Genomic DNA, 20,275 nt, shown 5'->3' with positions numbered 1-20,275 from the left:
CAAAGTTCAGTTATGTTAATTCCACAACTATAGACTTAAAAAAAAATATCTTAAAACTATTTTTTCCACACACTTAAATCTATCCCAAAACCATCACTTCTGCACATTATTTTAAGACTTCCATCATTCCAGTTGTTACCTTTAGCATTGCATTCATATCTATAAAAAGTTTCCACATGCAATCACATTAAAAATTGTGAAGGAACATTACCACGCACACTTCAGTAATTAACTGAAAAATTAACTAAGTCTAACTTACTATTTAAATGTGAGATTTTTTCCCCTTCACATACTCATGAAAGGCACAATCTGTAGCAAAATTCGGCACTGTCTACAGGGTAACTGTGCACTAACTTCCCCATAGACTGTACTGTACGGTCTGAGATAGCCCAAAGAAAGCATCTAAACTTGGGCAAAGTTAGCTGCAAACTTTCCAAATAAATATTTGATTACAACATAACAAATCTGAACATTGTTTTTATTACTCTTGAGCAAGATAAAGCATGTAACTGCATATCTGAAAAATGTGACTGTCCAAATCTGCACAAAATCCAATGTCCAGTATCTATCTCATCTAGGGATAATTGCAGCTTGGAGGAGAAGGGGGAAGGGTGGAGGAGAAAGGTGGATTAGGCGATTGCCCTGAAAATTATAAATGACTGCAGACAAAATACAGGTAAAGCCTAAGGATGACTGATTCTTGGAAAGCCAGTATTTGGCAAGTCTACACTGAGAATGACTCCCTCGTGTTCTTTTAGCTAATGACATGACAAACTGAAAGACAGTTCATCAACTGATAGCAATGAGAAATAAATGTCAAAGGCTCCAACAAATATCTTCTCAGTCATCACAGCACTAAGCTGATGGTCTCATTATAGCAGACAGACAAGATATGTTCAAGCTCTTCTCAAATTCAAACCAGAAGTTTCTCTCCATACCAGACCATGATTAAAATCTTGTTGGCAGATATGTCTGTATTAAACTAAAGCACTGTCAACCTCATACAAAAAATACATTTTGTTTGGATCTTCAATAAAGCTTCAGAGATTTCTTGCACTGAAGTTGTTTGTGTTGTTTTTTTTTTAAAATACATATATATATAAAATAAAAATGTATCTATTAATAAGTAATATACAAATAATTAATCTGTTTGGAGAATAAAACAAAATAAATCCTTAAAGGTCTGGATTGGCCATGCTACAGAGGATGAAGAAGAAAATACTGATTTTCATTACATGAAATACACGTTTTTAAGGAATAGCCTTGATCATAAGAGTGGCAAGAAAAATATTCACTAAATAGCACTGATTTTAAAGTTCATAAAAAGAACTACAGTTTCATGCCATAGGTGGTCTGAGCAAAATGTGACATACTATTCTGCTATTGAAAACCTGGATTTACTGGAGGAGAGCCAGATTAGCACAGACAGAGAGAACAATGTACAGTAAAACCACTTTACTGATAATGGAGGTACAAATGAATATAATTTGCAGGCTGAAGTAGAATTTACTTCACATCTACGTACTGGTATATTTCTTTTTACTGCAGGACTGCCTTACACAATGCAAGAGTTTTTTAAAAAACAAACCCACCAAAAAAGTGGAATACATTATATCCAAACCACATTATTTCAGCTCCTTTACAAAGATGAACTTCCATTAAATCACACAGATAATTTTATTATGTCATACCAAAGAATGACTAGTATTCAATTGCTTTGCACAGACATAAAAGTACATTTATTATATGTTCTCCACAAGAAAACAACTGCTTTTCAAGCTATGGTGCTTCTGATTTACATACCTACAGACAAACAATATAAACACAGAATTTCCTAGGAGATCTGTTCATGAAAGAACATAATTACTGCAGTCAAACTCTGTTTGGCAGTGCAAACAAAAGGACTTTCGGGTTGTTTGGGTTGTTTGTTGTTTTTTTTTAAACTACCATGGCAAAGCAGTATTTTAAGTTCTGTTGTTACAGGAAACAAACAAGTCAGAACAGACCAAAACACTCCCCTAAGTATGATACTGAGCACTGACTACAGCTTATTATTTGATCATTCCTGATGGCCAAGAGCCAGTAAAGACTGCCCACCAGTCTTGTAAGAAATACTAAAAATGCAGTACAACCCAACATTTACACCAAGTTTTCCTCCCTCTTTCTCAGAGCCTTTTTTAAAAATTTCCTTAATTAGGCAAAATTCTATGATTAAGCTAACAATGTTAATGCTAAAGGATTATACTCACTTTTACTTTGCTTATACCAAGTAGTCACAATACACTGTTCAGTTGTAAAAAGTTTACCAGGTCTTTGCATCCTCAGAGCAATGCCTGGCACCTGACACACACATCCCCATTCCTGATCTCTACTGTCTATAGTTGATTATAAGCAACTTACAAAGACAGTGCATTTTCAAAAGTGCTCTTTTTCTACTGTTATGAATAAGATGCCTCCCTTCCTGTTAACAGTTTTAATAAGGCATCAATCACCTTGTTGCTGTCAGTAAAAATGAGCTGAGAGAATGATATTCCTACCTCATGGTCACAACAAAACAAATGCAAACTGAGAAGATAGACATCTTCATACATCCATTGCTGAGATTTTGCAAGTAAATCACAATGGCCATGGCTTAGTTACTCCTGTGATACATGTTTCCAGGAATTTTTCCTCTTTAGGTAACCAAAGGAATTATCCCTGATTTTTTATATGCTAATTTAACTTTAATTATGTAGTCACAGATGGAGCTGCCTTAATTTTGTCATTATTTTAAATCAGAGTACCGTTCATTTACTGTAGCTCATAACTAAAACTTACTGTTCTTCACACAACATTCAGTAAGAGGCACAAGAGTTACAGCAAGGGAATTTTCTTGTTCAATGCAGGGCAACGCCAGCCTGCACCTCACTTTCCCTGATTTGACCGCTAAGGGAGTTGTGTTCATTCTCCTTTCAACTTCATTTGCCCATTACAGTAAAGTTACTTCAAAAGCTCAACTGCAGACACAGTGACCAGGTAAGTTGTTTCACACAATGAAATCGGTGACAGTTCATGGAGCTGACTGTACAGCGGGCATCTCTAAAAAACCTGTCCAAGTAGCTGTGTAGATGGGCTAAGACAACACCTGCATGACAGCAGCAATCTGCTGGGAGGAGCTCAAATAAGACTCCTCTAGGAAGAGAGGGGGATCACCTATAAGTGAGTTAAAGATACACTGAACTTCACAAAAGGCAGAATGATTATGGAGCTCATAAAGAATGGACAAGGGGTAATGGGTACAAACTGGAACACAAGAGGTCCCACTTAAACTTGAGAAGAAACTTCTTCTCAGTGAGGGTGACAGAACACTGGAACAGGCTGCCCAGGGAGGTTGTGGAGTCTCCTTCCCTGGAGACATTCAAAACCCGCCTGGACACATTCCTGTGTAACACTATCTAGGTGTTCCTGCTCCGGCAGGGGGATTGGACTAGATGATCTTTCGAGGTCCCTTCCAATCTCTAGCATACTGTGATACTGTGATACTAAAAGCAACCAACTAACTTAAAAAGTACTGTACTTCAGGTAATAATTAGGTTTTACTAAGAGAAAAATCTAAGGGGGACGACACTGGGGAAAAAAAAAAAAAAAAAAAAAGAAAATCAACAAACCAATGGGGGAGGTGGAAGGGAGTCTGATCGGCAAGCTGAGGCAAGCAGCAAGTCACCATAGAGGTCTTAGGGAATTATCTTTCTTCTGTTTTTTCTTTTTTAATAAAAAATTAATACTTCACATCTTTTCAATTTAAAACAAAACCAACCCAAACTAAAAAAAAACTAAAAATCAAAACAACCAAGAAGCCTTAAGATACATTTTCCTATTATATATATTACATTTGCTTGAAAATACTTTATTACTGTTTCAGTACAGAGTTCTGGAAGTGCCAAGTAGGCAGAATCTCTTGATACCGAATAATCTGGCCACAGCTAATGAACAAAGGAAATGTTCAATCCACTGCTTCCCCAAGGCTTTGAAAAAAAAAAACTAAACAATCAAACAGTAGCTGTGATGGCCAAAGTGTGTGCAGAGATACACAATAAGCAAAAGGCAATAAAAAATACTGTTATAATAGTATACTACTACAATATTTTACTTTGCAGACCTTGTGTGCAGGAATGAGGTTTATCAAAATCGAGTCCAGCAGCTCCTGAGTTACTCCATCGCCTTCCATGATGATAGAACTCATCAAATCCAGCATATGCATTTGTACCTTCTGGTTGTGGCTATTACTGAGATGATAAAGAATATTATCAATACTGAATTTTCAGACCCTAACAAATACTAACAGCACTGTTAAGAAACAATGCCTAATGATATCCAGCTTGCCCTCCCTTACACTCTCCACATCTTGAAACTATTTTATGTGCCTTTCCTCTCTTACAGAAAGCTTCGAAAACCTGTAACACCCCAGCTTTGCTTTAAGAAAAACAAGACAAAAGAAGAAAATAACAAACATGGAAACATAACTGTAGATAAATGAGTCAAAATTAAGCATACTGTAAAAACACGGGCCAGAAATTTTAAAACGTGCCTACTTTTAAACAGACACCCCTCCATATTGTCAGTAATTCACACTCATTTGCTTTCCCTGTATCTCCTTGCTTGAAGGAATGAGGACTTGCTCTATTCAGTCATATTTATTTGTAGGCTATGCAAGGATTCAGTCTACCCCCAAAAATAATGCTAGTTTGACAGTTTATTATAACTGAAGCAATTCCACTTACTTTATAACTGAAAAAAGAGTCCTAAAAAGCTGAATAAAAATTTCATTGCAATCTTCTAACTCAAAGCAGATGTTGTAAGATTTAACCCACGCTAAATTCTAAAACAAAAATAGGATATTAATGACATTAAAACTTCATATTAAGTCACATAAATATAATCATGTTAGTTACATTTTTTTCTATTTAAGGAAAAACATACAATAGATTGTAAACCTTCTGGGGAAAGAGATGGTATTTGCTTTGCATATAAAGAGCTCTTAACACAAAAGGGCTTTGCAATATGCATCCAGAAAAAAATAACTACAGAATAATCCTATTTCTTATGTATAAAAGCTGATTGACAGAAACTGTTAGTGTAAGAAATCCATCTTGCTCAACTTTTTTCTTCATGCCATGAAACAATAGTTTTAAACATCAATAAAAGGTTTACAAACAACACTGTCTCTAAATGCACACTGATTAAAACCCCCACACTTCTTGTCAAGAGTAGATTTTTCTAGCGTTTTTAAACCAAAATCTTGTATTCCTTCTCCCATCAATAATATAAGCAGATTTGCATTTTAATCACCATTTTAATCACAAATTCTCTTTTGATGAGGTAATATAAATTCAAGGATGCATGATACAAAAAACAATGTATAGAATTGTAAAATAAAGCTAAATGTTAATAAAAACCAATCAGCTTAATGTTCTCAACTACAGACTGCATAAACTTACTAAACACAAACAGAATTGTAACTCCCAGAAGAAGTGATTCATCAAACTTTAATGAGCCTGGTACAATTTACAGAATAAAAGAAATTTCCCAAGCATACTGGCACATCCGTAGAAAGACTGATTACTTTTCATAGGCTTACAGAGCAAATATCATCTACTGAAAATGGTAATTATTGTGTTACCTCTAACAAGTAAAAGTATCTGTTAAACTGGGGGCTCTTCGTGTCCTCCAAGCCTTTTAATTGTCTTGTAATAAACAAGAAAATGTCCTGTCAAAAAAACAATAAAGTGTTTAAAGCTTGATTCAGTACAGAATAAAAATACAACCCTGCAGTAATGACATCTACCCATATTTACAAACTCATGACATGGGAACATTAAATTGTCTTTTTCAGGCACTAACAGAAAGCTATCACCAACTCAGACACCAGTTACTTAGCATTCCTTTACACACCTATGGCCCTTAAAGTACTATACTGACTCACAGGACTAAAGCAAAATCTCTTTAGTAAAACTAAATGTGAATATAAATGCAATAAATAAAAGTTACGGGTAGCAGTTTGGGGATGTTTTTGGGGGTGGTGTTGTGGGTTTGGTTTTTTTTCCCACAGAAGGAGAAAGAGGTAGGAAGAAAGCCTTTATTTTTTTAAAGCATTTTTACCTTAAGTTTGTCATGGGAAGTATATGGAGCTTCAGGAGCATAGATACGAAAGATATCAGCCAAGCAACACGCTACAAGGAGGCGCACATCTTTATTGGGATTCCTGAGGAAGAATTCAGATGCAAGGTGCAAGGCTAATGGGAGATACTGCTGCTTCTCGTCCTCCGAGTCCTGGTCCATATCCATGAAGGTTTTTACCACCATCTGAAAACACAGGAAAAACCCCATTCGAGCGCTTTCTGCTTTTATTCCTTGTTACTAAACAGTACTTTCTAAAAGGATGCAATACCATCAACACATTTTCGATTGCACAAGCCAGTACTAAAATGTTGTTGTTAGGACAAACATCAGGAAAAGAGAAACGTTAATCTGATACTTAAAGGCTTACTCAAGTTGGTATTTACAGTTGAGACACTAAAAAAAAAAAAAAAAAAAAATGCTTTGCAGCTCTCCTTTTTTCGTTAATCTTAACCTGAGCTGCAGCACGGAAACTGCTGTATACCAGTGAGGTTGGAGATGGCAGCACCTCTTCACCAAAGCAGCCCCAGACCTCTTCAAAGGGACGACTTGCCTCAGTATACAACATGAGGGGCTGCAAGCCATCTGGTCTAGTGCAGACATCACAGTACAATGCAGTTGCTCTAACCACTACGCCATGACTTGAGAAGAGCCTAAGAGGCCAGTCTTACACTCTGCCTGTATCAAGGCACAGAGCTGAAGAACTATTTTACAGATGCACAATCCTTTAATCTAGTTTAGTCAAACTAGATACCAGGTAAGAATTTAATCCCCCACGGAAAGCATCTCTAATGCTGTATATCTATTCCTGCTATAGACTGAAACCTGCATCAACAGCCTTATCTATATAATGAAAAAAATAAACTATGTGGTTTCCTTGTTTCTTCTAGCACAACTAAGTACCAATTCCTATGAAATGCCACCAAACTTGTTTATTTTGAGTTATTATACAACCCCAGTTAATTGAGTCACCTGAACTAAAAGTGAAAATTTAGTTTGAACAAATAAAAAGCTGCAGGTTCAGCTTCTGGAATAGGGTTTGTTAAAGAATGAGGATCACTTCTAAGACATCAGCACAGAACTGAGAGATGTGCCACAGATTCTTACTATGACCTTAATCAGATTGCTCTTTGTGTCCTCCACGTTGCTTGAGCATCCTTAAGAGTTAAAATTGTGAAGAACAGCCATATTGCATACCAGTTGGATTTAATATACCCATTAGAGAGATGCAAGAGAAAACACAGAATGATAAATCTTGACAGGTCAAATTTGCCTCTAGAATACTAAAACACAGTAAAACACAAGAAGAGATTGAGCTTACCTGCTAATAAACACATCTCCTACTCTTACCACAATTCTCTTGTTATTGGGTCATTCAAATCATACCAAGGTTGTTCTTCCATTATTAAACATGCCCCCACTTCCAACGTGAAAACACTGTCTTTCAGCTTTACCTCCTCCCTGCGTTTTGGAGCCCAGTTTTAAACACAGTAGATGTTGTACATTAAAATAAATGTTTGGCAACAATCTTCCCCACAGTACGTTACTTAAAACCCTCCGCAATTTCTATAAAATGTGCAAGTACATTCTTTCATGAAGCAACCTAAGCAGAACTAAAAATGAAAGGAACGGAGCGGGGAGGACATAATAGAATAAAAGAGAAGTTTACAACCACAGCCTGTAAAATTCCAAATTATACCTGCATTGGCCTGTTTCCCTAAAAATATTCTAAAGATACATTTTGAAACACTAGCTAAAAGGACAAAACCATCTTCTTATCTACAGCACAGGTCTGTCAAAGTGTCACACCATCACCTGTGCTTCCTATATACCAGAATCAAAGCCACAGATAAGGCAGGCTTCAAACCCTACCAGATTCTTTCAATAAGGAAGGTTTAAAACAAAAACAAATAAACAAAAAAAAAAAACACACCCAAAACAAAATAAGGGGAAAAAACCTCCCAAACCACCACACCAGTCATTTTAATATTTTTTAGATAACCTATATAAGCAATCATCTGATCTTTCCCATAAGCCAGATCTCCTTTCTCCCTATGCATATCATAAACTTAGATTCAGATCTCCCTACAAGTTCTCATGTTCATATGTCAATATGCATAAAATCTTGCATATATCCCTGCTCTATTATGTCAAGACCAGACATGGAAGTCAGCATGATGCTGTGAAAACACACAACTTTCTTACTCTGTAACAAAACACTAGGATATTCTGGGATTAAAGTAATGAAACTAGTATTTGGCACTGTCTTGCTTCTTTGAAAACACACCAGCCTTACAGATTTTCCTGTACTGCTCTTGTTTTCAGAAGGAAATGCCAACAAACATCCACAAAACCTCATTCTGTTTCTCAGTAAAGCAGTCCTTGATACTTCTTTTCTATTACAAAACAACACTTGGGCAGTAACTGGGCCATTGGCATGCTGCAACTGCTATTTAACATACTGATCTATGCTTCTCTTCCATGGTTTCTTTATAGACACATATCTGCTTGCTCTTGAGTGTTGTCTTTTGTTTTATAACAAGTCTTTGGTGCATGATGCTCTGTTTATGACACACACAAACAGATAACAGGATAGTATCTTGGTCTATATCTAGGATCCCAGGCACCAAAGCAATATACATAATACACGTGGGGTACACACACACAAAAAAATGAATATATATATATAAATAAAAATGAAAGTAACATATAAACAAACTACACAGGGCTGGACCACAGTTAAAATCATGATGTAAATCCTTGCTAGTACCAGGGCACATGCAAGATTTGGGAAAAATGGAATTAATAAAGCCATTAATTTGTTGGAATGTCATCATACTTCAATACAATAATTCTACATATTTCTTGAATATATACAATCAACTAAAATCCTACAGCCTGGGAGTAGTCGCTATAGCCAAGCAAACACTGACAATGATTACAGTATCACACAACAATTATTTCCAAATGCTTGCTAATCTATATTTGAAATTAACTGTTAAAATAGAAGAAAAGGTTAAAAAAGAAAAAGTCCAGACACTAAATACAAACCATGCTTGGCTCTTCACACTCACCAGACAGCCAAGAACTTGCTCAAAATTTCATCAGTTACAGGACAGGTACTCTTGCCCTCTAGCAAAACTGAAAAAGTAGTTATCAAGTAACAATTAAGAAAGCAACTTAAGTCTGTAAAAGTACAAGACAGTCCATGTTTAATGAAATCAGTTATTCATACTAGAACCACATATCCTCAACTACAACGCACTGACCAACAATAGATCCATGATTCCCTGGGGTACTCGCATTTCTCTCTACAGCTATCCTTTGTCTTGTTTTCTCTATGACAAGAACTACCTTCCCTTCCTCCCTTCACGATTATGTTGTTTAATGCAACTGGTCTAGGATCGTAGTTCACAAATACGCCCAATAACCCAAAGAAGTTAAATGACAACATACTGCAAATTATTTTCTGTGATAACATCTGACAAAGAAAAGTTCCTTCTAATCGCCTGGGATCGGTATTACTTGAGATACACAGAACCATTAGAAATATAAACATGTAAAATTAAGCATACTTCCCGAAAATCTTACATAAATTCTGTGCTAGCCAGAGTTGCAAGTCTTTCTATATTTCCTACAACTCCATTCCATGTCCTGTTGCAAATTATGAGTTTTGTCATAGGAACTTAAAACACCCAGCAGCAGTATGCAAGTTGCATGATACCTAGTAAATATTGATAACATCTTAGGAAGAACTGCTCAGAATGGGTTTAGAAAGATTTTCATAGTTAAATTTTTAGCCACATCACTGCAACACCAGTATTAATTGTGACAGTCAGAAACTGACCTGTTAAATTAATCTGCTAATGAACCTAGAAACCTGAAGCACACTCTATAGAGACAAAGAAAAGGCTCAAATAATTAAAGTCTTTAAATTTTAAACCTGATCTGAAAGCCACTCATATGGCTACTAGTATACACAAATGCAACAATGCAGGAAAATGACAAAGTAAATAAGCTCCAAAAAATTCAAGTTGTGGTTAATGTTTCATTGAACCAGAAGGAAGTAAAAATACAACTGAAGAGAGAAGATAGGAATTGCTACTACCAGACAGGTTTTAGAACAATTATTTTTTCCAAGAATCTGCATGTTCAGAAAAATCTTTACTGAAGTTATTCATACTACAGGTACTCTATTAAAGCAAATTATATTCAAGATGTCATCTGAGTCACCCTAATCACCCTTGCTCTAATTGAAAAAAACAAAAAAAAGCCCAAGCCAAACACACACACACACACACACACACACACACTCAACTGCTCTCTGCATTAAGGTTTTCATTTTAGATCTAGAAGAAGTTTTAATTTCCCAAAGTTTTGAATCTACCATTACATAAATATTTCTCTAGCAGAATGAAGTAGCTACTTCAGAGTTACATACTAATTATTATCATATTAAGCCAGGTTTTAGTCCAGGAAATAGTGATTAAACCATACGGCATGGTTTAGCCCCAGTTAGCAACTAAATAGGATGCAGCTGCTCACTCACTCCCCGCACCCTCAGTGGGATGGGGAGGAGCATTGGAAAAAGGTAAAACCCACAGGTTAAGATGGGAACAGTTCAGTAACTGAGAGAAAGTGAAATATACTAGTAGGAGCAGGAGTAGTAATAACAGGAAAGAGAGAGAGAATTAAAAAAAAAAACACAACAAAAACAACCAAGTGATGCACAATACAATTGCTCACCACCCGCTAACCCATGTCCAGCCTGTTCCTGAGCAGTGATGTGGGCCTCTGGGTAACTCCCCCCAGTTTATATACTGGGCATTACATGCTGTGGTATGGAATACCCCTTTGGTTAGTTTGAGTCAGGTGTCCTGTCTCTGCTTCCTCCCAGCTTCCCATGCCCCTCCTTACTGGCAGAGCATGAGACTGAAGAGCCCTTGATGAGGGTAAGTGCTACTTAGCAGCAACTAAAACATTGGTGTGTTATCAGCACTGCTTCAGACTAAAGCCAAAACACAGCACTGCACCAGCTACTAGGAAGAAAATTAACTCTATCCCAGCCTAAACCAACACCCCGTAACATGAACTCACTACTTTTCAAATTCCAGTATTATTGTCTAACTGAAGTTTTGTTGTACAGTTGAAACAACCCTAGCTAGAGCACTACTATTCATTTGTATAATTCCCTACAGACTTTGTAGCTCCCACCACCGAACACTGTTACTGCCCTCTGCAAACAGCAGGAGACAGAAGAGTATTATTTAAAAATATTAATGTAACATAATCCATTCTTTTCCAAAAAGTTAAGCACTCAAAACAAACACTAATTACTAGCAAACATAAACAAAATCCAGTTATTCACTTTTACTATTAAATTCATTCTGTATCTCCATTAAGTTGTCACATACTGATGAAAGTATGGTGAAGGTACTTTAGTTAGACTGGAGAAATAAAAGTGTTAAAACTATTCTATAAATTTTCATTATTGCCATTTTTACCATAGTACCTTCAAATTCTAATTATTAGACCAAGATTTTACTCTCCCAGGCTCTGCAAACATATAAGTGAAATGCTTCGATTATTACATTAGAGATAGATAAATGCAAACATGTCACTCAAACTAGCAAAAAAAACCCCACAATAGTTAAGTGAAGACCACCACAGGTCACTCTTAGCACATTATGAACATACTGAAAATTAAAGAATTTAAAGCTTTCAGGAAGGCATTCATCCAAGCGTTAAGAACACACACTGCTCAACCAGTCACTCTGCACTACCCTTTCACCCAACGCAGAGAAATGCACAGACCACGCCTGAACTAAAGTTGCCATGGGAGAAGAACCTCCATCCATCCCACTCCAACCAGTTTGATGCTAGTGCCAGCAAGAGATGCCCACAGCCTGGAGAAGGATAGCAGGTCAACAGGAGAGCACCAGAAGAATAGCACAACGGAATTCCAGCCACTCCAGCCAGTAAGTTGGCTTCATCAGGGACCCATCTTAAATGCCTCTAGACAAACCTACCTAGCAAGGACAATAATCAAGAGGAGTTAAGAGACCTGTGTATGCCTGCAGTGCTGTGATCTTACTGACATCTCGGAGATGTGGTGGGATGGTTTCTGTGACTAGAGTGCTGGAACGGAAGGAGACAGGCTCTTTAGGGAAGACAGGGAAGACGAGGAGAGGGTGTTGTCTGTGTCAATGATCAGATGGAGTGCACAGACCTTAATCTGGGGATGGATGAGCAGCCGACTGAAGCTGCTGAGGACTGCCCTCCCTTTAATCCTGATACATAAGCTCTGGTCAGGCTGTGTTACAGTGGGTATATGCTACAGGCCACCCAACCAGGAAGACCAAGTGGACAAGGCCCTCTAGAGACAGATAGGAACAGCCTCATGTTCACAAGCCCTGCTCCTCGTGGGGGACTTCAACCACCCCAATATCTATTGGAGAGACAACACAGCAGGGTATAAGCAATCCAGGAGGTTCCAAGAATAGATGATAAATTATTTCTCCAATTGACTGAAAAGCCAATGAGGACAGGTGCTATGCTGGACCTTGTTCTCACCAACAAGGAAAAGCTGGTGGGGAATGTTAAGCTCCAGAACAGTCTTGGCTGCAGTGACTGTGAAATGGTGGAGTTCAAGATCCTTAGAGCAGCAAAGAGGGTGTGCAGCAAGCTCTCTACCCTAGACTTCAGCAGAGCACACTGGCCTCTTCAGGGATCTGCTTGGTAGAGTACCATGGAACAAAACCATGGAGGGAAGAGGGGCACAAGAAAGCTGGTCCATGTTCAAGGATTACCTCCTCCAAGCTCAGGAGGATCTCCTTCGGAGTGATGCTCCCAGCAAAGGGAAGGTCAGGCAAAAACATCAGGAGGCCTGCATGGATGAACAAGGAGGTCCTGGACACAATCCAACACAAAAAGGAATCTTACAGAAGGTGGAGGCAATGAAAAGTCACAGAAGGCAAAGGCAGGGACTGGGAAAATGAATAACTGCCTGCTGTAGAAGACCAGGTTCAAGAACATCTAAGGAACCTGAAGGCACACAAGTCCATGGGACCTGATGAGCTGCACCCACAGGTCCTGAGGGAAATGGCAGATGAAATGACTAAGCCACTATCAATCCTATTTGAGAAGCTGTGGCAGTGAGGTGAAGTTCCTGCTGACTGGAAAAGGGAAAACATAACCCCCATTTTTAAAAGGGGGGGGGGAAAGGAACACCTGGGAAACTAATGGGTGGTCAGCCTCACCTTGGTGCCTGGCAAGATCACTGAGCAGATCCCCCTGGAAACTATGTTAAGGCACATGGACAATAAGGGGATGATTGGTGACAGCCAACATGGCTACACTAACAATAAATCACGATGCCCCTTAAATCTGGCAGCCTTCTGTGATAGGGTTAGTATTGGTGGACAAGGGAAGAGCTACTAACATTGCATGCAGCGACAAGACAAGGGAGGATGGCTTTAAACTGAAAGAGGACGGATCTAGATTAGACACTTGGAAGAAATTCTTCACTCATATGAGGCTGGTGAGACAGTGGAACAGGTTGTCCTGAAAACCTGTGGCTGCCCCATCCCTGGCAGTGTTCAAGGCCAGGTTGGATGGGGCTTTGAGCAACTTGGTCTAGTGGAAGGTGTCCCTGCCCACAGCAGGGGGGCTGGAACTTGATGATCCTTTAGGTCGCTTCCAGCCCAAACCATTCTATGATAATGTGAATTTGTCTCCAGTTCATTGTTGCTATGCATTTTTTGTGAAGTTTTGCTGCTGTAATTAGTAAATTTACCACTGCCTCCACATGGGTAGAACAGCATATTCTGTATTGTTTTACTTTCATTGAGCAACTCGGACTATTTCCCAAGAGCCCAGATGTTAAATTAATCAGACATACTAAAAAGCATAAAGACTATTACTTGTAATAAAAACAGTATACCAAGCCATTCATTAATTATTTGAAGTAACTTCCTCGATGTGTGTTTTTAAGTAACTACATAATGAATAAGCATCACACATGTACAGCACCATAATCAAAACGGGACAAGCATTGTTACCAATTTGGGAGAGAGGTTGTACAATTAGCCACATGTTGTATCTCCACAATTAGCACAAAGCAGAATTTCGATTCTGCTGTAAATCTAGAAGATTCCTCAAGTAACATAAATGCAACAGGTGGGGCAAAATGGCAAGGAAAATGGGAGAAAAAAAAAAATCAAATGCCTTAAACCAAAATGTCTTTCATGGTACATGTTAGAACATGCAATTTAAACAGTCGTGGAATATTCTGCCCTGCAAAATCAGTTACATAACATTGACTTAATTACAGTAACTTGTATGGACTACTGCAAGGAAAGGCTGAAAAAAAAAAAAAAAATCATGCTTCCCAAGATTACAACAGCACAAAACGAAGTAAAAGGTGTCCTTCCTGCCCAGCAGAAGATAATCATAATAGGGTTATCACTTCACTTAATAAATCTTGTACTCTGGCCATGAACAAGTCCATGGGAAAAATGAGACTTGTGATGTGCAAGGACAATACTACACTGCCCTTCCTTATCACTACAAGTTTGACAAAACATCTTGCTCAGAACTGCCTACTTTAGTATCTTTGACTAAGTTTTTATTGTAGTAAGATTTTAAATAATTTTTGAGCAACCTCAGTTCCTTCACTACTATCTGTGATAGTGAAGTGCATTTTTTTTCTCCAAGCCAAAGGATACTTCAAAGGCAAGTCTATTCCTTTTGTCTTTAAGCAGGTACCACTATGCTTCACATAAAAACATCCTGCAAGTTCATTTATATCCACTGCAGTTAACAAAAATCCCCACCATCACCCACCCACAAAAAACCAAACCAACCCACAAACAAACAAACAAAAAAAATAAAATAACCCAAACCAGACCAAAAGTACTCCCCCCACAAAAAAAACACTCCATCAAAACAGGCTGTGCTTTCGTGTGATGTGAAAATTCCTCATTAAGGATAAAGTGGATTATAATCAGCTTAAATGCCCTGGAATTTAACACAACTTCCCTTGTAACTGACTGGTTGGAGTACTAACTTTCTTACAGCTCTGTACACACTGACAAGGTAAAAAAAACACTGAAGGAAGCAAAGCACAAATGGAAATTCAGACCGGTCTGCCAACAAGGAGTCACAGCAGCACACAGTTTAAATCCCCTCTCCCAGCATCTATGGTTTTGGTTCCATGGAGATCTAATTTAGCCACTTGCTGCCACTACCTCCTTCTCCCTTTTCCATTACTTATCCTGTCCTACTTCTAGTTATGCAGGGCCACTGTTTATTTTGCGCTGGCCCCAACACATGTTCAGTATCAGTCAATTTAATCCACTAACCTGCCCAAAAACCTCCTCAGAACAACTCTCAGTTTTCTGACAGGTATAATTAGATCACAGAGAGATCTGATAGGTTCCAGAGCCAGTAGAAGGGCAGGCAGTTAGAATTCAATGGCCAAGACTATAGTGGGAAGAATAACTTAGCTTTCTGGTACATAAACTCTTAACAACCTAATTGTCACACAACTTCTTAACCTTAATAGTGGCAAGCACACGAAGCCTGAAATAGGCAGCTATATCCAAATCCTACTAGTCCCCCTTCTACCTTCATCTCTATGCATTAGAAACTGGCATAAGATGTAAGCACGCATCATTTTAAATTCAAGGTCTCAGAAACATGTTGTTACAGTAATTTCCAAAACTTGTATCCCAAGAATCAATTCATTTATTACTTTTAATTGAATTATTATTTCCAGAGATCTCCCATTTACCTTTCTAGGCCATCACTTTTATTTTGCTTCCAGGTTCTTATTATTCTCATCACATCCTCATCTCATACCTTTGGAGGCAAAGGTTCACTGTACTGCAGTATTGTACAGAGCACATGCACACACTAGTCAAAAAAGCACACATGCCTAATTTATATAAGAACATAATACCCACAGTATTTATCATTTGGCTCCTTACCCAGCATTAAGTTCTATCGTATTTTTGTTCAGTGAAAGATTTCACCGAATGGTCTAGACTGACACATCAGTCTCCCCTTAGTCCTTTTCAACTTCATAAAGTCAGCAAGTAATTTTGTTTTCTCTCTATTCCTCACCTTACTTTTGACATTCAACCTAAGAGCTTCCACTGGATTCACTCTACTCACTTAAATTATCTGACTTAATAGGAATTCTGTGAAATCCTCCTTGGTTACGATCAACCAAACTAATTCACCTACCTCATCATGCTTTCTGTTCCCCAAACAGCTAAAAGCTTTCCAAGCATGAAGAGTATTATCTAACCTTAGGTCACTGGATGGTTTGTCATTAGCAGAAATTATCTCTTTAAATCTACTTTTTGACAGCAGTCAGCTTTTGATGCATGACACTTGGCTACTCAACCCAAGACCTTTTAAAGTCATATTAATGCAAGAAACATTAAGAAATATCGTTAGCTCGCCATACGTATTGAAATCCTGTCAGTATTTTGTTATCCTAGTTTTAAGCGGTTTCACACTATTTTTCTATTACGCAGCTATAATACTGTGGATCAAATCACACATTTTAACAATGTATGGATATGTATTCTCAAATAATGAAAAGTACACAGCAGTGAACATATTTATCAGATCATTATCTTTTCATACTCATGCCACTCACCATCTCTTACACATCCATGATTTCAGTGTGGTGCCACAGCACCCATTTTCCCATTTTTGTTTTATTTTTTAAAGCAATTGAGTCCTCAGCAGTACCTAGTCTCTATTACTGGGAAGATCTGCAACGGGATTCTTGCCAATATTCCTGCCAAAGTCTGACAATTGTTTAAGTACTCTAAAGAAGGTTGATAAATTAAAAACACTGAAAGTGTTCTAAGTTCTCAGAAACTTTGCTTCCCCATGGATAGATACGTAACAAAAGGGTATTTGCAGAGGGACTAAGAAGAACCTAGTCTTTAAATGTTCTAATGATAATTCAAGACACCATTAGTTAGAAGCATTTAATTAAATAGTCCTTTTCCCCTAGGTATAGTAGCAAGTGTTACAGACGGCTGGGGCAAAACAAAAAAAAAAATAAAACCCCAAAACTTAAAAGTGTACTCCCCAGGTGAAGGAGTTTCCATTTCCGTACAAAGTTTCCTAAGTACTTTGGTAATAGCCTCCAGATGTGAGAGAGAGGATTCTTTAGAACCAGCTCACTGCTGTGTGATAATTCATATCCTCTTCCAAAGAGAAGGTGGTGCTGGACAAGAACAACAACAGCATTTTCATTTCTACTGTAAATTGACTGTAAGAATTAATTCTGAAGTGAGTATTTAGGCTCAGTTCTCACAACAAAACCAGATGTTAAGAGTTCCACATTAAAACACAACTAAAGGCTATGCTTTCCACAATACTAATGTTTTAAAGGCTATATCCATGTCTATTTCTACACTACAGCGCAGTACACCCCGTGGTACATCACAGTCTTCCTGACTCAGACCATCCAAAAGCAGGTGGCATATAAAGCGACAAAGAACTCCTATTCAAATAAACTAGCTTTCTCCAGTGAAGCACTACTTTATCAGAAAATTTTGCTACCTGTTGAGGACTATTATCTGTATTATTAACAAAAAAAAAAAGTTTTCTCATTAAGCAGCTACCAAGCTCAAAACCAGAGCACTCTAGAACGGACTGAAAGCAAAATCTTCTTACTCTCCTTGTGGCTGGTGGCTTCATTTTATTTTTAAGTAGTCCCATTAAAAACAACATTGCAGGAAATTCTTAAATGACAGAAAAAGAACTGGTATGTGAAAAACTGAATCCAAAACATATGTGGAGTGGCTTCCTGGCTATAAGTTTATTTAACTCTTAAATAAGGAGTAAGAAAATCATCTATAATTAGTGTATGGAAAAGTATTCTATTGGTGGAATTCATCTATTAGAATCATAGAATGGTTTGGACTGGAAGGGACCTTAAAGCTCATCTAGTTCCAACCCCCTGCCAGATGCCAGGACACTTTCCACTCGACCATGTTACTAAAAGCCAGGTACAACTTAGCCCATTTAATAAGCTTGATAACTTATTTAAAACTATTTATTAACTATTTTAATAAAGATAATTTATTTTACTCTGAACAATGGCAAGTAACCCTAGTAACAGACTGACTTCTAATGCATTTTAAAAGAATAAAGAAGTATTTTTAAGAATTTTTCCATTTTAATTTTCTTTAAAATGGGGAGACTACAGGAAAAATAAAAGGCATCAATGTTGCTGATAAAAGGATATGAAAATCAAAACCACAGTGCTCAGCAATATGATGATGCTGAAGACATAATGGTTATGTGTAGGATATTCAGTTTCTGAGAAATAAGCCTGGAAAATGAATACAACAAGCCTATGTAATTTATTATAATGTAGACAGCACAGAATAACATAAAAAAATCTCAATAAATTAAACCTGTAATATCATAATTGCCAATATTAAAATGTGGAAATATTTCAAATTGAATATATAACTTTCAGAAAGCATTTTGGGAGACTTTATATGACAGTATTTAAAAAGTTATTTTTAAGGTATTTACTCTTCATTTCATGCTACAGTATCTCACACAAGAATGTAGACTTTTCCATTTTCAGTATGGGAGGTGCATTTGTATGACAAAGGAAAAGGCAAAAGCAGGAGACTGAGGAAGACAGGAAGACTGGAAAGAAACAGATACTCCCATTCATGCCTCTAGCTCATATATGGTTTTATTCGCTGAACCTTGATGTTTACACCCAATCACAGGTATTTTCAGTTGGTGCTAACTTTGGCAAAACATTTTAATAGTATCTTCAAGCCACATAGCTACATTCAGCTGGTCAAAAATTATCGCTCATCTAAAACATGTATTTTCAAAGCTAAGTCTCTCTTTTGCCTAACTAAAGGGGAAAAACAAAATAATCAAACTAACTACTCTTACAGAACTCTACCTTTCTGGACTAGCAATACTCTTTTAAAGAATTATGTGTCATCTCCCAGAGTTGTGGTGGCTTTACTGATTTTCTGAATTTCAGGCTAATAAAATTCCTCTCTGGGAATTCTTCTCTAATAGTTTGAGAACTTTAAGTAACTCCTGATCTCCTCCATCAGAGTTCTGTAACTATTTTGCCTATCAGTTTCATCAAATTATTGCCTTGTGGATGGCTAGAATATGCCCGTAACTACTGTACCTGTCTCTCAACATTCCTTATATGTAATCACACAGTTTTACAGCTACAGATTTTGCCAGGATAAGAAGCAGGCAATATATCGGATATAAAACATTAATGTAAGACTTTTGTTGTTAATACATGTCTGACATATTTTTTTTAAGAAGTTCCAGTAAGAAGTTCTTCTTGTGCTAAGACTTTATTTGTGAAATATTTAAAGATCACAGATGTTCCCCAAACCATAGAAAGCATCTGAAATCATGGTAGAAACTGACTTCAGATAAAGACTTCATGATATAACCATACCCACTATGCACATCCGTTACCCACCATTAGGCAGATTTCCCAGACAGTTGTTGGTTACTCACATCACCTGCATTGTGCAACATTGGCCCATTTTAACCTCTACATTCACTTCTGCTTTATTTTGAAGCTCTCTGCTTAGTATAACAATTTCATTATCTAAGAAAAAAAAAGGGGGGGTCTCAGAATGAACCATGCTGAATTTAGATTAAAATAGCACTTCACTAAACTACATTGCTGAAATCAGCAACCTGCAAGTACTAAATACCATTCAAACAGCTGCCAGCAATATTCTCATAAAAAATGCAAACACAGGAATCACAGAAAAATTTTACAGGTCCAGTGTACTTACAACACTTGAAGCACAGTAGCTCTGTACTTACAAAACGCTTTGTCATGTTCATCCAGAAAATCACTTATCCCCTCTATGACAAAATTTGAGAAATTTCAACACTAAAAGCACAAACCATAAAAGTCAATCCACTCGAGGTTAAGCTCCAAAAATTACTTTAACACTTTAATAGCCTATTAGAAATATTTTGTTACCCACTAAATATTAGTTTCTAAGAGTCTCACAGTAGTTTAAACTTATTCAATAAATTCTACCAATCCAACAGTAACACTGTCTCAAGA

General features: G+C 37.4%; 1 protein-coding gene across 3 annotated transcripts in view; it reads right to left on the bottom strand.

The window, feature by feature from the left end:
• The window catches only part of PDS5A (PDS5 cohesin associated factor A), an 80,511-nt gene that overhangs the window by 44,446 nt on the left and 15,790 nt on the right, over positions 1 to 20,275 (bottom strand). For all 3 annotated transcript variants that reach the window (XM_057407560.1, XM_057407563.1, XM_057407561.1), the window contains exons 3-6: positions 6,139 to 6,342; positions 5,660 to 5,746; positions 4,761 to 4,858; positions 4,139 to 4,265 (exon numbers count right to left, since the gene is read on the bottom strand). In XM_057407560.1, the coding sequence (XP_057263543.1) occupies positions 4,139 to 4,265; positions 4,761 to 4,858; positions 5,660 to 5,746; positions 6,139 to 6,342 (516 nt within the window). The remainder of the gene's footprint in view (positions 1 to 4,138; positions 4,266 to 4,760; positions 4,859 to 5,659; positions 5,747 to 6,138; positions 6,343 to 20,275) is intronic.

This window comes from Pezoporus wallicus, unplaced genomic scaffold (genome assembly GCF_028554395.1).
Source record: "Pezoporus wallicus isolate ANWC-B61680 ecotype Strahan unplaced genomic scaffold, APGP_CSIRO_Pwel_v1 contig_2492, whole genome shotgun sequence".
NCBI lineage: Eukaryota > Metazoa > Chordata > Aves > Psittaciformes > Psittacidae > Pezoporus > Pezoporus wallicus.
Note: the sequence above shows the minus strand (reverse complement) of the source record. Positions and strands in the feature narration are given on the sequence as shown.